This window comes from Drosophila busckii, chromosome 3L, assembly GCF_011750605.1.
Source record: "Drosophila busckii strain San Diego stock center, stock number 13000-0081.31 chromosome 3L, ASM1175060v1, whole genome shotgun sequence".
NCBI classification, from domain to species: Eukaryota; Metazoa; Arthropoda; class Insecta; order Diptera; family Drosophilidae; genus Drosophila; species Drosophila busckii.
Genome location: NC_046606.1, coordinates 2,709,292 through 2,727,721, shown reverse-complemented (window position 1 = coordinate 2,727,721; position 18,430 = coordinate 2,709,292). Strand labels below are relative to the sequence as shown.

Here is an 18,430-nt window from a genome sequence, read left to right as displayed (position 1 = left end):
ATCTTCTAAAACTTCACACATTTTACAGGAAAATATCTTTTAAAAAAGAACAGAGAGAGAGTTTACACCATGCAATGAATATGATTAACAAATTTTGTGAGAATGTTGAAGTCATTTTGTATTTGTTTATTAATACATACATAATTAATGCTTGTATTTATTTATATTTGTTTTTTGTAATTTGCTTATGGGATTGTTATTGTTTGCGCTTTGTTAATAAGCGTACCTAAAACTATTTGTCTGGCGCATACTAATCATTCAATGCTTTGCTCTAAGACTGTCTCTTGGTTAATTTGTTCTTGTTATAGTTAATAATTTCATTTAGTAATAGTAGTTGTTGTTGTTTTTGTTGTTCTTGTTGCAGTTTATAAGTTGTCGTTTGTGGGCGTTTTTCACCCAGGAAAGGGCTGAAACATTTAGTGCACTTTTACAATTTTTTTTTTGTCAATTTTTCTTCAATTTTTTTTTGTTTTTCCTTAATTTTTTGTTTTGTTTAATAATTTTATGTAGTGTGTTGGTTTTTCTCTTTGGCGCAGTTGACTAATTCTGTGTGTGTGTGTGTGTGTGTGTTTGCTACTTTTTGCTTGCTGTTTACATTTATAGATATCACGAGAGTTCCTGCGAGAACTGCGTCTCCAGGGTGGGTCTAGTTCTAGTTGGATTTCTGTTGGGATTGCGTATCGGTGGTCCTGGGCTGCCATAGCCCGCCGCATACAGCTGCGGGCACGAGTCTTTTATGAGTTCCTGCGTCTCGCGCAACTGCCGCTGCACCTGAGGCGCCAATCTCTGCACGCTAATGGCCGGCGGAAACTTGTATTCCGTTGCGGGCGCGGCCTGCAAGCGAATCAATCAAGGTAAAGTTAAATACACTGCGTATGCTTAATATGCTTATGCTGCTTTGCTTACCTGCACGCCGTGCATGACCTCGCCGTAGTAGGCGACCGTAGGCTGAGTCGGCAGTTGTGCTGACGTCTGACTTTGGCTGTGTGGAGCGGTTTGTGTTTCATAAGTTTCGGAGGCAATGGATAGAGTTGACGACGCCGAGGTCGCCGCCACTTGGTTGGCGGTGCTCGGTGCGCCGTAGTAGGACAGCTGCAGCGGAGCACGTCCAGAAACGGCGCCGGCACCATTTAAATAGCCCGTTACGCCGGCCTGCATCAAAGGCGAATTGGCGGCTATGTACTGCACGGGCACGGGAGCAGGGGAGACGGAAGGAGCCGCAGCTACGCCGTAGATCAGTCGCTTGGGACTGACACTTTGTGGTTTGGCGCCGGCGGGCAGCGTAAGCAGTTGACCGCCATATGCGGCGAGTTGTTGCTGCTGCTGCTGGAGCTGCTGTTGCTGTAGTTGCTGCTGCTGCTGCTGCTGATAGAGCACCAGCTGTTGTTGTTGCTGCTGTTGCAGCTGTGCTAGCTGCGCTGCCGCAGCAGCATTGGCATTGGACGTATTGACGAGATTAGCATCGAGCTGGGTGAGTATAAGCTGCTGCTGCTGCTGATAGAGACTTGTGGCTTGTTGCTGTTGCTGTTGCTGCTGCTGCTGTTGCTGTTGTTGCTGCTGTCGCCCCGCAATAACGTGCTGAGGTAGATACTCTGTTGTGGGCAGCGCTGCGCCGCAGGCTGTACTGGGCGCTAGTAGATGGCTGCCTGGGCCGCTCCTGGTCTTGAGCGGCGCTTGGACCACCTGGCGTATGGGTGTTGTTTGCAGCGAGCGACTGGCCGAGGAGCAGATGGATGCGGTCATGCTGGCGGACTCCCAGTGCTGCACTAACGCATTCAGTCGTGCCTCCTCCAAGGCAATTTCGGTTTCGCTTGCCGAATCATAGTCCGGGCCCTGCAAGCAGCAAACATAAGTTAAGCTGCATATGATAGTTGCAAATGGCCACACTTACCTCGTCAATCTTCTTGTCGAGCATGCGAAAGAAGTTCTGTTGGCTTGAGGAGATTTCTCTGCAAGGTGCAGGCAGTTTTAGTTGAATTGAGTGAAAGTTAGGCGTACGGAAGGTAATTGGTACTACTTACTGGCTCTGCAGCAGCGAAAGATTCTTGGCACGCAGCAGCGAGACGGCGACATCTTCATCGGTGTCCTGTATGTCCTTATTGCTTTGTTCCTCGCTCTCGTCATGCTTCTCGCGCTCACGTTGCTGTGCCTTCTCAGCATCCTCAATGTGGCCTTCGTCCTCGTCCGTCTCCGCGTCCGAGTCGGCTGTGGAAAGAGAGCACACAAGGCAGCGTAACATATGTTGGCCAAACTAATGCAATAAAGTCTTGCAACTTTTTGTAAACTGATGAGTGGTGTGCCATAAAATGTTAGGCCAAGGCACTTTAAGGCCACTTGGCGACATTCAGAGGACACTCGGCGCTGACACTAAGATAAATAAAAGTCATGTTGGACTTGGTCCAGCTAGTTTCGATTTCTACTTTATGCTTAAGACTTGAATTGAAAGTGGTCGGAGCAAAGGCAAAATTTAATCAAGACGAGTTATGCATTTTAATGCAAAATCATCAAGCGCAACATAACATGAATGAAGAAGTTTATAATTAATCTAAGCCAAGCAATTTTTTGGGTCTTTTATGGGCCACAATGGCGCCTTTGTGTATGCTACACTTTTGTTAACCCGGTTCAAAGCCCAAAGCTTTAAAACATACACACACATACAAAGACATATGAATAAATAGAGAGAAGCAGCCCCGAAAGGCTGCCACGCCCACAGTACGCCCAGTGCAACAACAAGTTGCCTTTTGGCTGTTAATTACAAACACACACACACATATGCATATTTATATATAGCTGTGACGGCAACAATGCAGAAAGGACTCGAAAGTGGCATAGCCAAAAGTTTACTATGTAGGCTAGGGCAACAATTTTTTTTTACTTTTTATAATAAACTTTAGCAGGCATACGTAAGTGCCTGTGTGTGTGTGTGTGTGTGTGAGCGTGTGTATGGGCTTTTAGTAAGTGAATGCATGGCCTTACTGCCGCTGACATATTAATCAATGATGTCCTCATTGTGAAAACAGGTGGCTTATACACACACGCACACAGACACACACACGCACACACATACATAAGCACATAGCTACAGGCAAATTGATGTCGTCATGCGTGTTAGCTTTTGTTATGCGCACATACATACAAACATATATAGATACGCATTAATGTGAGTGTGTGTGTGTGTGTCTGTGTGTAGCCAAGGCAACGCTCCCAATTGTACGGCACTCACACACACACACACGCACAACTTACACACTAATGCGTCTCCTTTGAAACGCTGCTTACCATGTCCTCCTTTCTTGCCATTTGCTTTACTCTTCGATTTTCTGGGATATAAATGTATTTTACTCTGTCCACAGCCCATTTTCCGACTGTGCTGCTGCTGCGCCGCTGCTGCTGCTGCTTCTTCTTCTTCTTCTACTGGAACCTGCCGTTGTTGATGTTGATATTATTGTTGTTGCGTTATCTTAAGTTGTTGTTGTTCTTATTGCCGTGTGTTTTCAATTTTTTTCTATTAATTTGTTGTCTGTGACTTTTTTTTTGTTGCCTACTCTCTTTTTCTCTCGCGTTTTAGCTCGCACGCATTTGCTTTGTCGCTTAGTGATGCGCTGTCTCGCTCTGACGCACTTGCAGTTGCTTTTATTTACGTTTTTGTGGAACGAACGTCTTTGGCTGCTTCTTCTTGTGTTTCAATTCAATTTTCACTAATTTAACTATGTGTGTAAATTTAATTTATTTGATTTGTTGTTATTGCTGCTGTCGCCGTGACTGCTGCTGTTGTTGTTGTTGTTGTTTTGAAATCGTTTTTTTTTTCGTTTTTTGATGCGACAACAACTACAACACACTCACACATGTGAGAGCTCGCACACATTACGCGCTGGGCCACTTGTTCGAGAATTTCATTTGTCGACAACTATGACGTTGATGAGATGTCGACGGTGCTACGCGGTGCTGTGCGTAAAACGCCCACCCAACCCCACTGGCAGTGGCTTCCAGTTCAGAGCAAACACATGGGCGCAAAAACTTTTAAAAGTAGCGGAAATTAACTTTTTGCCTTGGTCCGCAACAGCGACCCATCGACCCAGCGACCACTTAGCCACTGCGTATACGCCCAGTCGGCCACCCAATGCTCTTTATCCATACGCTTGGGCCACCGCACAACCACTTGTTTCGCTCTGTGTGCTATAAATTCAATTTACAGCGTCAATTTGTAAACATGCCGAGCTCACACACAAGACGCAAGACACAAAGCACAGAAGACACAGGACGCGGACACAGGACACTAGAGTCGGACACATAAAGTACAGGACGAACCCATAAAAGGGTTTGGCCAGGGCTGCAATGTTGTTGCTGTTGCTGTTGCTGTTACTGTCGATGTTGCTGTTGTCGCAGTTGCTGTTGATGTTGGGACACGCGCGTTTGCGTTTGCGTTTGCGTTTGCTACGCTGCTTGGCACACTTGTGTCTGCGTTGTTATTGTTGCTGCTGCTGCTGCTGTTGTTGCTAATTTAAACAAATAACAATAATAAGCACAACAAATAATGCAACAAAAACACTTGAGTTTTATTCAATTATTCTCACAACAGCCGCAGTCGCCACCGTTACCGCAGCAGCGCAAACCAGAGCGTTAGCCTCTGCTTTTTGTGGTTCGCTCTCGCTCTGCTGCTTATAATAGACACACACACACAAACAGACACACACACACACAAGCAGGCGAATGGAGCAGGCAGCGAGGCGCCAAAGCCAACAGCCGTCTACAACTGTGAGTTGTGGGAGAGAGAGAGAGAGTGAGAGAGCAGCAGCAGCAAGAGAGCGAATTCCAGTGTTGCCGCTCTCTTTGCTGCTACACTTTGTGACTGTGAGCGCTCCTGTCTCTGTATGAGTGTGTGTGTATGTTTGACTGTGTGTGTGTTTGAGTGCGCGCTGCGTGCGAAATTGATTTTTCTATTTATAAAAAAAAAATCAAAATATATCTGTATTTTCGTTGTGTAGCGCGCTGTTGTTTCTTTTTTTTGATTTTATATTATTTTTTGTTGCCGCTGCCAAAATCATAATTTATGCTTTATTTATGATTTTAATTTTCCATTGGCATTTCTTTATACAAAAATTCGCTTGTGCGCCGTATACGAACGTTGTGTATAGAAACTTGTTTGATTTATACACAGCACAGCACCGAACACAGAACAGAGAGGCACAAGCACCACTTGGGCCGTTTTACGTTTTCTAAATTTTAATTGCTGTTTGCCGCACAAATCGCTTGCAGCATTTACCGCTTACTTTTTCTATTTGATTACTCGAGCATTTATTTACACGAATTGCCGTTTTAAGCACTAAAGGAACTTTTGCGCATCAATTGTCTGGTTTTTCTTATTTTTGATGCAGTATTTACACCCGACTCTTTCATTTTTATGGATTTTCTGCGGAAAACTCGCCGAAAAAGTTTTGACTGCGACGCGCTGCTGCTGCTGCTGCTGCGTGGAATTTTGTATGCTCAAAATTTATGCTGCTCGCCTTATGCCTGACACTCCTCTTTGTGTCACACATACACTCAACCAACCAAAAAGAAAAAAAAGAGAGCGGCCATTAAGTGAGTGTGTGTAAGAGAGAGAAAGAGAGAGCGCAGCTTACATACCAACACATGCGAAAGCGAAAGCATGCAGCAAGCTTTTATGCTCAAGCAACTTACTGGGCTGTTAACTAAGGGTGGGTTTAATGTCGAGAGCTTTCTCAGCATAGAAGCTTTAGCAAAAAGCTGCTGCTGGCGGGTTAAAGCTGCGCATTTGAATTTTAGTAAAAGCTGTAGCAAGCTTTTAGGCATTCACAGCAGTTGGCAACGCGACTGCAGAGAAGTTTACCACCCATTTGCTTGAAGCTTTCAGCCCCTACAGCCACAAGTACTTTATGCTGACAGCTAAAAAAATTATATATCAGCGCTTTGTCATGTTCAGCCTCATTAATTTTCACAGTTTCATACGTCCAGCGCGTTGCTCTATTTCCGCCAGCAACAACAACAACTACCCCATTAGATATTTTTGCAAAACTCGCCCCTAGTTTTGTGCATGAGATATGAGCATGTAGTTGGCATTATGCGACTTTTGGGCTGGGAATTTATTGCATAATAATGAAGTGAGAAACGTTACAAATCAAAACACTCGACAACATCGAGATAAACTTTGGTCGACTGTCCTGCTTTATTTATAAGTGCCATAGATAGTTTTTTTTTATCATTCTAATATTTTTTGGGGCAGAAACATTGGCAAATGCTTGTGCATTTGTCAGCCGCAACGGAATTGAAACGTTTGCGCTTTTATTGCCACGGACGTGTGTCGACTTTTGCTGGCAGGGGGTGGACAGCTGGGGGGTGTGGGAAAAGAGCATAACAAAAAAATATATATTATGAAATAGATAGCTCTACGCACAGGAAGTCATATACAACAAATGTGTAGCATTATCATTATATGATATCTGCGCTGAGCTTGAGATTAAGCCAATCGAAGTGGCGCGCTTAAAGCTTTAAGAAAAATGCAGCAAGGTTTGGGGCAAGGACTTGCCAAAGGGGTACACAGCAACATTTGATGTTGTTGATTGTTGGCAACATATGCTGCTGTCACATTGTTGGCGTGCAACAGTTTGTGGCAATGTCGACCGCACACAGCATTTAGGCAAATTTTCGCACTCCTTTTTCCTTTTTGCCAGAAATATCAATTTACATAATTTTGAACAATTTTCCGTTGTTACTCGCAGCGCTTCCGCTTTGCCGCCGCCCCACCCACTTTGGTTGATTGGCGTTCGATGTTTTGTTTGAATCTCAGTCGGCTATTGCTATTGCGACTATCATGAATGTGGGCGTGGTGGAAAGGCGCACGCCCGCCGCCGCCGCTTTGCCCGCTGGCCACGTGGACTGCACGCGTTGCGTTGAATTTTACACGCGCGAAGTGGCGGCCCCAGGGACAGGGTTACAGCAGCAGCAGCGGCTTTGGCTGCTATCTCTGACCCTGACTTGAAGGCCCGGCCCGGTCTGGCTTGGTCTGGGTGCAATGCAAATGGGGTGCGGTGCGGGCAATGCCAAATTGTTTAAACTTTTTGCTGTCGTCAACGGGAGCGCGTGCAGCCAATAAGTCCTGAAGTCCTTCATCACTTCCGCCTGAGTTCAGCTCCGTGATTTTGCACAAATAATGTTTTGATTGCGTGGCAGCGTGACGTGTAATTATTATCGCCACACACCATCGTCAACAACAAAAGCCGCCACACAGTGGCACTAGCTGGTGTCTGCCGGGGCCGGGGCAGGGGGCGTGGCACTGATGCTGCAAAAAAGGAAAGACCAAGAAAATCGCAAAGCAATTAAAATGATGTGCCGGCTTAAAGTTAGCACAAGAACAAGCTCATAAATTACTTTAATTAAAATTGCACGCTTTTGCTAAAAAAGTTGCACGCAAAGTAGAAGAAAAAAAAAAAGAAACTTGTCTTGAGGACATCACAAATTAAAAATGGCTGCTGCCTGAAAATTATGCAAATTATGCGCGACAAGCAGAAAAAATCCTTTGGCCGAGCAGCGGCAGCGGCAAAATTTCATTAAGAACAACGTTGGCAAATCTTTGATAAAAATTAAAAACTTTTCGACGTCTGACGCGCCCAAAGCGCTCACAATTGTCAAAGAAAATGCTGAGAGAAAAAAAATATGTAGATATATCAAATCTTGCAACAACGAATTAAAACAAGCAATAATATAAAAATATTATGACGGAGGGTGCGCTGTAATATTTAAATATGCTCAAGCTGCTTTCATATCGCTAAAAAACATTTTCTTTTATATTTTTTTTTTGTCAGCTTTCGTCATTTCTGGTAATTTTAATATGTTTTTTTCTCGCTTGTTTTTTGTTTTTGGCGCCTTGAAAGGTCCAGCACCACGACCACCCATTGCCTTGGCTGTTTTGCATAATTATATTCATTGAAAACTTATTTCCTTCAAGTTTTCAGCTGAAATATTAAAAAAAATCCGAGTGCTGCTGAGTGAATTGAGTTACAGTTATGCGGGCAATGAAACGAAACAGTTTTTGACATTTAATTGCAAGCCGCTCTCTGGACACTGCTGCTGCCCCTAGAGCTGGCCCAAATGTGTGGCCAGGCCAGTCCAGTTGGCTAAGTTGCCCAAAGAAACGAGTTTCAATAGCAGCGCCCACTTCAATCCCTTCGCTTCTCTTGCCACGCCTTTGTTAGCTGTGGGAGCTAAAGATATCGTAGCCTGCAACTGGCAGAGAAGCTCAAGCAGAAGAGCAGCAGCCAGAGCAGCAGCAGCAGCAGCAGTATACCAAAAGCAAAAAAAATGTAACTTGATTTAATGACATGAATTATTTATGAGTTTCCTGTCAATCAAAAACCACGTCAAAGCATTTTGATGGCGATGTCAACGCGCCAGTGAACAAAACACACGAGACGCTGCACATTGCGCTAAAGATCTGCGCCCAAAGAGAGGCGCAACAGTCCACTGGGAGGAGAGCGTTTAAAAATATCAAATGCATATTATATAATATAAAAGTCTGGCCATAGCTCTCAGAGGTAAGCGTATATATGTAAGCCCAGTTGAAACTTCAGTCTCACGAGCAGCTCTTGATGTTATTAGAGTGTCTAAAGAGATCTCAGCTCTTACTCATAGCTTGAACTCAAAGTCTAAGTCTCTTTAGTTTTGTATTAGGAAATTGTTAGACATTGTTTGATTGCTTAATTTCAAACCAAAGGATTCGATTATTAATCAATTTGATTAAGTACATTGAGTATAATGATGTTGATTTTGTAATTCTCTGTTGAAAACAAAACAAACAAAAGTCGCATTCTTTGAATATTTTAAAAGCAAATAATTTTATTATTTTTATATTGAACATGGACTTGTGGTTTTTTGTGAAAATTATAAGCAAATGACAATAAATGATAACCAAACATTATTTTTGTATTTAAATAAATAAAAGTAATATACAAATATTTAATAGCTATAGAGCTCACTTTTATCATACAATATTATGATCTAAATTTGCTGTATCATGTTGACAATTGATTTGTTCTACGTGTTTTAATTTATGCTCTGTTAAAATAATAATTATGCTTGAAATTGTTTCAGCAGCAAAAACAATTTAATATAAACTATGGCTTCATTAGCTTCATCATCATTCAGAGCAGCTCACACTGCTTACCAAACGCAAAGCAGCGTCCTTAGGAAAGTCCTTATGGAACTCCATAGCGCACTCGCAATTGGTATTTATAGATATTGCCGCAGATAAGCAATACATATACGCTGGCTTGAACTAAATGGTATGCTAATTCAGAAGCATTTTAATCAAGGCCTCGTAAAGCCAAAGGCCAAAGAAAGAAAAATCTATTTGCATTTTGTTTACTTATTTCTTTGGCATTGTTTTCTCTTGTGCTTACGCGCTGCTCTATGTGTGTGCTCCTTAGTGTCCTGCGTGCTCTACGCTGTTGCTCTCGAATGAAATCAATCATGTAATTTATGTTAGCATAATATGCTGCTTGCCAACCACCACCACCACCACCAGCAACAGCAACAGCAACAGCAGCAGCAGCAGTCTCTAAAATGGACTGTCAAGAAATAAATATTTAACAATAATTGATTTAAAAGGCGCATGCAAATTCGCCACAGCAACGCAGTTTATTCTTTCTTTAAGCAGCTTGGCTTGGCACGTGGGTAAAGCAACGGCTGCTCTTGACAAAGCCATTGGCTGAGTGGGTGGTGGGCTTGGCTGGAGTGTCTGCTTTTCCGGCTTTTTTCCAATTTCCTTGGCCGCTGAGCAAACAACCTGCAAAAGTTCATGTTGAAAACAACGTAGCTGTCTTTTAAGCGTAAAATTATATGAAATATCCTTTAAAAAGCTTTTGATTTCGCCTGGACAGCAACAGCAACAGGATGGAGACAGAGACAGTGGGACTTGAGTTGGGGGCTGGCTGCGTATGCAAATGTTGTTCATCTGCTTAGCGTAAAAGTTGTTTTCTTACTTCTTACAGCAGGCAGCGCAGCTGGGGGAGGCAGCGGGCAGAGTGTTGCAGGCAAATCGCATTTGCATGCCTTTGTCTGAAGTTGACCTCGCAACTGCGTCAGGTGTTGCGAGCAGTTTACTAATGCTCTGGCTCTGGCTGTTAACACTCTTAATGGCATAGACGAGCTGCTGTTGCTGTTGCCGTTGCTGTTGCGGCTGCATAATGGAGTTGCCTGTCAGCTGCATTCATTCACCTGCTGCTTCAATGTTAATGACATCTCCTGGGCCAACGCATCAGACCATTTTGAGAGTTTAGAATAAAAAACGCAGCTGTGCTAGTGAAAGGCTACTAGACGCTAACTGTCCGTCCGTCCGTCCGTCTGTACGTTCGTCTGTCTGCCAGGGCTGGCAAAAAATTAGCATTACTTCCGAGTGATCACAATCTTCGCATACTAATTGCTGGCGTGGATTTCATTCATGGCAATCATTGAGTATAGGCTCCAACTCCAAACTTGGCAATTGCTGAATGATGCTGCTGCTGGAAGGTTGTGGCTAAGGCCTGTGTGCTGCTGCTGCTGCTGCTGCTGCAGTGATTGTTTTTCTTTTTCTTTCTACAGTCTTCAGTCTGCTTGTCTAGACGCATGTCTCCGCGCTGCTTATAAGGCAACGGCGACGACGCAGCTTGAAGAACTCGCAAACGGGTTGAGTCCAGAGCCGGGCTTCGCTTGAAATCAGCAGCAGCAGCAGCAACAACAGCAACAAACACCAATCATGCACATCATTGTCAACACGCCAGCATCGTCGTTCAAGTCCATAAACGGACGCACCTTTTTGCCATTTAAGGACACGTCTCAGTGGCCTGTCATAACTCTTTGGTAGGCGGTAACCGTGAGTGCGTCTCGAGCGCCAGCAACATTGCGTGCACATGCGACTGTTTTTCTTGCAACAGCAACAGCAACGGCAACAGCTTCAGCTCCAGCTCTGATCCTCATTGCCAATCATCCGAAAATGGCACAGACGCCGCAGCTTTCTGGCGCGCGCTGGGAATAACAGCCAAGCTCAACGAAGCCAAGCCAATGCCAACAAGAGTCACTCAGGCTGTCGTCATACTTTCGCTGCAGTCCACAGTCTACAATCTACAGTTTTTGGCGTCTACAGTCTAAATCACGTACAATTCTCAGTTCTCAGTCTCAGCTTCAGCCTCAGCGTTCTCTCAAGTGTCAAGCGTCAATTGGCGTTGAAGTTTATTGCTTTGGCAGCAATTAAAGTCGATTTTTTGCGTTATCTGGGGCTTGGTAAAGCTCATGGATTGGATTTGATTTGATTTTTTGATTGGCTGTCAGTCGCCAATTTTGATTGCCGAATTGAATTATCAAATTAGCGTGACCGATTTGCTGCCATATTTTTCGATACGTAATTGGTTCATATAACAAAACTTTTGAAAATTTATATGCAGCTGACTGACAAGCTTCAATAAATAATTTATTACTAAGCAGTTTGAGTAAGTTAAGGAATAAATAAATTAAAATCAATTATTCAAGCCAACCACTAGCAAGGTCTGCTATTTATTAATTTACAAAAAATAAGCAAAACTAATTTAAAGTTTATTTTAAACACGCCATCGAATTATAAAGATTCTTTAGTGTTTTATTTTCTTTCATAAATATTTTCTTGCCTTTGCATCACTTAAGAAATGTCAAACTAATTTTCTGCTTTTCCTGTTTGCCTTTCACACTTTTATTAGGCAAATTTTCAACACTTCATTTGCTTCAGCTCTAATTTGGCTAAGTAAGTTTTTATAGCCAACACCCCCCTCCGGGCACACTTCGACAGCTTTTAAATAACTCAAAGAGAAAAATTCATCACCGCAATATGCGCAGCACATACAAGAAAATATAAAAAAGAAAACTTGCTAGCCGGAAAATAGAAAAGTGGCAGCCAGGAAAATTGTCATAAAGGTGCAACTGACAACAGCAGCAGCAGCAGCAGCAGCAGCAGCAGCAGCAGCAGCAACTACAACAACAAAAACTGTAGCATGGCACGTAAATTTCAATTTATATGCAGAATGAGAGTTGAGCTAAAAAAAGGCAAGCACACACACACATACAGACACATAAGTACATGCAGTCAAGGCGGCGCTTGCCAACACTGTCAACGACAAAAAGTGTCAACGTTATATTTTCTCGAATTTTCCCAAGATTTTTCCCATTTGCCAGCTTGTTTTTTTGTGTGTGTTATTTTTATTGAATGCTTTGCAGTGCGACGCAAGTGGAAAACGCAATTTCATTAGACAAATTGAAAAAAATAAGTGCAAGCAACAGCAGCAGCAACAAGAATAACAACTATAATAATCATGATAGACATCGCCATTATGTGAGCTCGTTCTATATAAACTGCTGTAGTACATATGGCGTCTATATACCGAGGCAGTTAGACGCCATGTTGTTGGCAACTAAAGAAAATTCGTTGGTCGTTCGCCATTCGCTGCGTTTATTTTTGTTTGCTGATGCGCATACGAGCTGTAGGAGCTCCCTACCCCCCTCTGTCTGACAGTCAGACACTGCTATGTGCACCCTCTGGTTGCATGCAGAAGAAGCTTTCAGCAGGATGCTGTGCGCGCGTTGAAAATAGGCGGAGACTTGCCGACCAACGGCGCCTTTTACACTTGAGCGCAAAACAAAAAAAAAAAAAGAAAAGAAATATAACAAACATGGGAAACATAAAATAACAAAAACAACTGAAACGTAACTGCAACCGAATGGCAGCGAAGTACCGTTAACTGTTGGCTGCCTGTGCCATTTCCTTATCAGCCTCGGCACAAATTCGTTTCGTGGCTGCTGATTGGAAGCTTCGGCAACAGCAGCCGCATTCGTATTTTTGGGGCGGAGCGAAAAAGCTCAAATGCCGCACAGTGGCGCCGTCTGGCGTTTCACACACACATATATAGAGAGGCACACACACATACGCTGAGGGTTTGCTTTTCGCTATAGCGAGGGGGGGTTTTATCTTTATTGAGCGCTTACAAGCCACGGGCTGCTTCCATCGGTAAGCTCAAGGGCCACAGGTATTATATCCTTGGGTGTCAATTTAAAATCCATCTGGTTCTTAACGGGCAGCTCTGTATCGGTAGAGCAGCCACAAAGCCCTTGTTGATAATGCTCTGGTAATTCTTGCTTTATATAAAAATCAAAGTCAAAGAATCATTTTTATACTATTTTCAAAAATATCAGAAAATCTTTTTTATATAATGAACAATTATAAGACTTGTATGCCACGAGCTGCTTCGATCATGCCTACGAAGCCATCGGTAACCTCACGAGCCACAGGAATAATATCCTCGGGCGGCAGTAGAAAGCCCAGCTGGCCCTTGTCGCGCAGCTCTATGGTATATGGAATGGTTATATTCTTTACAGCATAGGCCCACTCCTTGCCAGAACCAGAAACTGCATCTGCAAATAAAAGATTAATAATTTATAGCTAAGTGAACTGGCGCCACTTACAGAGCGTTGTGGCACTGGAGCCATAAGTAAAGACAGTGCCATAGCGTCTGACCAAAGCATCCGCAAATCCCTTAGCCACGCCCATCATTTGTGGATAGTGCTCCGGAAACTCTGCATCCGTATGCCCCCAAGGCGAGAGCAAATATTGTCCATAGGAATGCAGTGAAATGTAAATCTTAATGCTGCCTGCCGGTATGGACTCGTTGATATAGCGCGTTAGCTGATTGATCTCCGGATCGGACTCGGCAAAGGGACCCGCATAGGTCTGCGAACAGGGATCAGCCGATGCGCCAATTTCTATGCAAATTTAACTTAGTTTTTTCAACTCTTAATGTAAATTTCACACGCACCCATCCAGCGATAGTCAAAGTTACGATTCAAATCTGTGCCTACGCACGCACCCGTGGGATCCGATAGCAGCCGCGATTTGCGCCAGAGTCGCTCCTGCAGTTGCAATTACATTAATTGGAGTCATTAGTAGGCTAGTTGATATAAGTATATAGCGGCTAATAAATGCTGTCGGCAACTTGTTTGTGCTCTGGATACAATGCAAGATAACATGGCAATAACAAGATAATATAAACTCACCGACTCATGCGAGTAGACAAAGCCGTCCACATTCAGCACCGGTATGATATACCAGTCGACAGTTTGGGCAATGTGACGCACACCCGGCTTACTGGGCACCAGCAGCTCATCGATAAAGTACGTAATGCTGGCCGAGGTGATCCACTCACGCGCATGTATGTTGGACTCTATGAAGACGGCGCTGTTGCCGGGCCGATGCGAGATCTTGATGCCGCGTATGGGCCGCCCCTCATGGGACTTGCCTATGGTAAAAGCTGTAACAATGCTGGCATACTTGGATTGCAGATCATCCAGCCAGGCGTAGATTTCATCAAGCGTATGATACTGTGTCCATTCCATGTGACTCAAGCGCTGCTTGGGGCGCTGCGCATCGATTAAGTCCTGCACATTGCTGATCTTCAGGCTGTAGTTCAAGTGTTGGCGCTGCAGCAGCTGCTCAAAAGCTTGGACACTCTCCGCTGGCAGCATCACATCAGCACTATCGCCAGCAAAACGCGGCTCACGCCAGCTGCTCAGCTATAGCCAAGCATATGCCACATATAAACAACTGCTTTTGGTATTTCACTTCACTTACCTGAAGCCTTTGCTCCTGCGCATTCAGCAGCTGCAGCTGCTGCAAGTTCTCTATCTTCACCTCATACACCTTGTAGTCATCATAGCGCACTTGTGGCGTACTCTGTGCCAGGCTAAGACAGCCCAATAGTATCGCCAAGTATCCAAACATAGCACTTGACAATTGAACGCACAATTACCAACTGTTTGTTCGCAATTGCCAATTGCAATAGTTGACTGATTAGCACTGCAGCTTATCTTTAGCACCCCATGACATCACACACTTTCTAATTCGCAAAATGATCTTAGGGAATGCCCAAGTTGTGCAACTTTCATAAAGATATTAAGATATTGGTGCAATAAATAGTTGCTGTTAATGTTTAATCGCTAACGATACTTTTCTTATCTATAGCTCTAGTCTTTTAGAATAAATAAAATGTATGCAGCTTATATAGCATAGTAATCTTTATCTTTAGCTTGTAATGCATTTAATCATAAAAAAATCTGAACAGAAGTCAGCAATACAAATTCTAGAAACCAAAGTTAATTTATAATGAACTGTGGGCCATGTTACAATAGAGTTTTCAACAAAATATATTAGAAAGTCAAATGCGTGCGACTTTTGCTTTTCACAATTTCTTATCAGTTTTCAATGTGACTGTTAGGCAGTAGTAGTAGCTTGGCAATTTCAACTAGTTAGTCTAGTTGCGTGTCAGGTACTTGGACTGTCGCGTTCAACTTTTGCACATAAATTTGGTGTGCACTCTCCCCTGGCTCTGGCGCTGACTCTGTCTCTGGGCTCTGTTTAGACTGTAGGTCATTGCATAATGAAGCTGCTGCCTGGGTAGCACATAAATTTTCGTGTCCAAACGGCAAAAGATTGCACAGACTTAGTGTTTGAAATGTTGCTTAGGCCTTTGATACTCCTGTGGCGAGTACTTAAAGGACTCAACATTGCTGGTCATATTTTGCGAGCAGCATTAAACGCCGCATGAGGTGCAAGTGTGTGTTTGTCTGTGTGTGTTTTATGGGCAGCTGTATGTATGAGTGTGAGGCTTTTTAAATAGTTAAACGCAAGGTAAGCCTTGAGAACAGCAGTTTGAAATATAAATAACTAGCTCTATATATATTTTATGTCAGCATGAAATCCGTGCAGCTTTATCTGATTCTGGTTGTGGCGCTTTGGGGCATCCTGCTAAAGCCCACGGTGCAGCTGGAGAACAAACTGCAATTGGTTATGAAGATTGAGAATGTGTGGAGTGCTTTGCTGCTCGCGAATTTCTATTCACTGCCTGTGGCCTTGGCGCCCAAGCTGTCCGCCCTGATTGTGAAGCGCGGCTGCCTCTACATGCGCTATAACTACAGCTGGATATTCATGATGCCCTATATGCTGCACTGCCTGCTGAGCTTCGCCAGCTTGCTCGATAAATTGCTGTCCATGCTGGGGCCGAAGTTGCTGGAGGCGGAAAACTTTGGTCTCACCTTTTTGAATCTGGGCATGATGCTGGCCATACAGGCGTTTGCTATTGTGGAAATGGGCACATTGTTGTTTCAGCAAATGCAGCAGCTCTGTGCGCGTGGCGAGCGACTCTACTGAGGCGACTCAATTAGCGGCGGCTTAGTTGATTAGCGTGCTAATTGCCGCCGCACCAATAAATTCAGACACATTAATTTCTTATCAGCGCCATAAAGGTAACGGGGCAGGATTAAAGCTAAACAACTTCTTACGCAAAACTTTTGCGCTGCGAAGGGGCGCGTGAACATTTTTGTAAAACTTTTGCACCAGCTCCAAGGCAAGTGAGCTGCGTGGCTGCGCGTGCGATAAGCCAAGCGCCACATTTTTAATTGGCTAAAGGATGTGGCTTGGCTTTAAAGCGAGGGATTGCGGCCACTTTAAGCTGTCATAAATAGCATGGACAGGCGTTTCCTTTCGTGTAGCAAAAGTAAGAAACACTTGTACACATAACATAAATCTGCATGTCTGGCGTACTTGGCGTATGCGCAATATGGGAAAAATGTCAATGCCGGAAAATGTTTAGCATTTCGTTTCGCCATGCCGCGGATTTAATTAGCCTTAAACTGTCTAAGTAGCTTCACACACTGCCACACATGGCCACGTTGCATGCCACACAAATTGTGTCCACACTGGATAAGCCAGAAGGAAGTGTGTCCGCTGCAAGGAAGGAAGTTGCATGTTCGCCTCAAGTTCAATTTGCTTGTTAGTAATGCCCGTTTTTTTGTTGTTAACCAAGGATTTACTTTTTCATTTATGGCGTGGCATGCAGAGGTTTTATAAATTTTGATGACAACTTATGTTTGGTTAATGTTCTTTGGCTGTTATAGTTTTTTAGTTTATATGTTCAGTTTAAATAAAATGTAAAAAGCAAATTGTGGCTTTGGCTTAAATATTTGTATTAATAAATAAAAGCAACTAGCCATACATTATTATTATCAATTGTATTTTTATTTTATATTATTTGTATCTATAAATTCTGAAGCAATTGCTTAAAGTTTAACCTTTATATGCATATTTTAAATGTAACAAAAGTCTTTAATGCAAAATGTGCCTTAGCTGCTTTACTTTCTGGCTGTTAACTTGGGCTCGTCCCGCCTCTGAGTGTTATCTGCCTAGAATAATTGGATAATTGGCTAAACAAGTTCAGTTCAGTTGGCCCTCACGCTTTGTCTGTGTGTGTGTTGGCAGTACTGTTAGTTAGTTAGTTAGTGCTTATGTCTGCTGCGTGCTGTTTGGCCATTCCTCATCTATGAGTGTACGTATTGTGGTTATTATCTGGATAATTACAGTAGCTGCTGGCTGCTTATTGTAAGCTGACTTGTTGTTAATTGGGCTCAAGTTGTAGCTACACATGCTCATGCGTTGCTTGCCACAGATATGCGCCGCTAGCTGTGCTGCGCCTAGTGGCAATTAAGCGTAGGGGTTTGGGGCTTTGGGGGTTGTAGTTATAGCAGAGGAGCCTAATTAACGTGCCGCACACCTGTTGGGGTTCTAATTGCCAAATATGCACGCTTGTGTGCGCTGCATGCGACGCATGGGCATGGGGGCGTGGCAGCAATGTGTTCAATAAACAATTATTTTTTGTTTTTTGCCAACGCTTTGTGCCGTAAATTGTAAATTGTTTTCACTGTGTTGTTGTTGTTGTTATTGTTGTTTGCTCTTCAACAATGCGGCTGGCAGCTATTATTTGTTAAATGAAGCGTTTTGTTTGTTGTCATTATGCAGCGAGGCGTTAAAACATTTTCGCTTTATTTTTTCTACAGTCGAAAATTTGTTTTTGCAGCGTCGCCCAATGCGCACCACAAGCATGAGCCTCAACCACCCACCCACCCACACACACACACCTTTCGAGCCATCAAGCCGACTGTGTGGCATGTGAGAATTCCAAACAAGCTGCCGCAGCTGTTGAGCTCAGCTCAGTGTGCTCAAGTGTGGCTTTTATTTTAACAGATTCTTTGTGTTTTTGCAACCCCAAGTAAGCGCTTAAGGTGTGTGAGTTGATCAAAGTGCATAAACAACTAAATTAAATTGCCAGTCTACGCATTTATTTTTTTTGTCATAAGTTCAAGTCATTTATCTGTCTTAGTCGCTGTTCACTTGCACTATCAGACATGCGAGCTAAGCCTTCTGGCCTAATCCGCTTTAAGACCAAGTAACAAGCTATGCAGACAGCGGAAATCACAAGTCAACTTGATGAACTGTCGTGCGCGCGGTCCGCGCTGTCCGCTGTCCTCGTCCTTGTCTGCATTCTGAAACATGACACACGGCACCTGCAAAACAGACAAAAAAGAAACTTTG

The 18,430-nt window shown here is 43.5% G+C and overlaps 2 protein-coding genes across 2 annotated transcripts; both read right to left on the bottom strand.

The window, feature by feature from the left end:
* Positions 1 to 155: 155 nt before the first annotated feature.
* On the bottom strand, positions 156 to 3,434 carry LOC108598582 (putative uncharacterized protein DDB_G0271606). Its single transcript, XM_017985274.1, has 5 exons — positions 3,280 to 3,434; positions 2,022 to 2,205; positions 1,892 to 1,949; positions 907 to 1,833; positions 156 to 834 (listed from the first exon to the last, which is right to left on the bottom strand). Exons 1-5 carry the CDS (start codon positions 3,356 to 3,358, stop codon positions 607 to 609), a joined length of 1,476 nt encoding a protein of 491 aa, XP_017840763.1. The 5' UTR covers positions 3,359 to 3,434; the 3' UTR covers positions 156 to 606.
* A 9,797-nt stretch (positions 3,435 to 13,231) lies between these two features.
* Positions 13,232 to 14,804, bottom strand: LOC108599116 (zinc carboxypeptidase). The gene is made up of 5 exons (XM_017985905.1): positions 14,639 to 14,804; positions 14,065 to 14,580; positions 13,827 to 13,920; positions 13,477 to 13,773; positions 13,232 to 13,425 (listed from the first exon to the last, which is right to left on the bottom strand). Exons 1-5 carry the CDS (start codon positions 14,786 to 14,788, stop codon positions 13,232 to 13,234), a joined length of 1,251 nt encoding a protein of 416 aa, XP_017841394.1. The 5' UTR covers positions 14,789 to 14,804.
* Between the last annotated feature and the right edge of the window lie 3,626 nt (positions 14,805 to 18,430).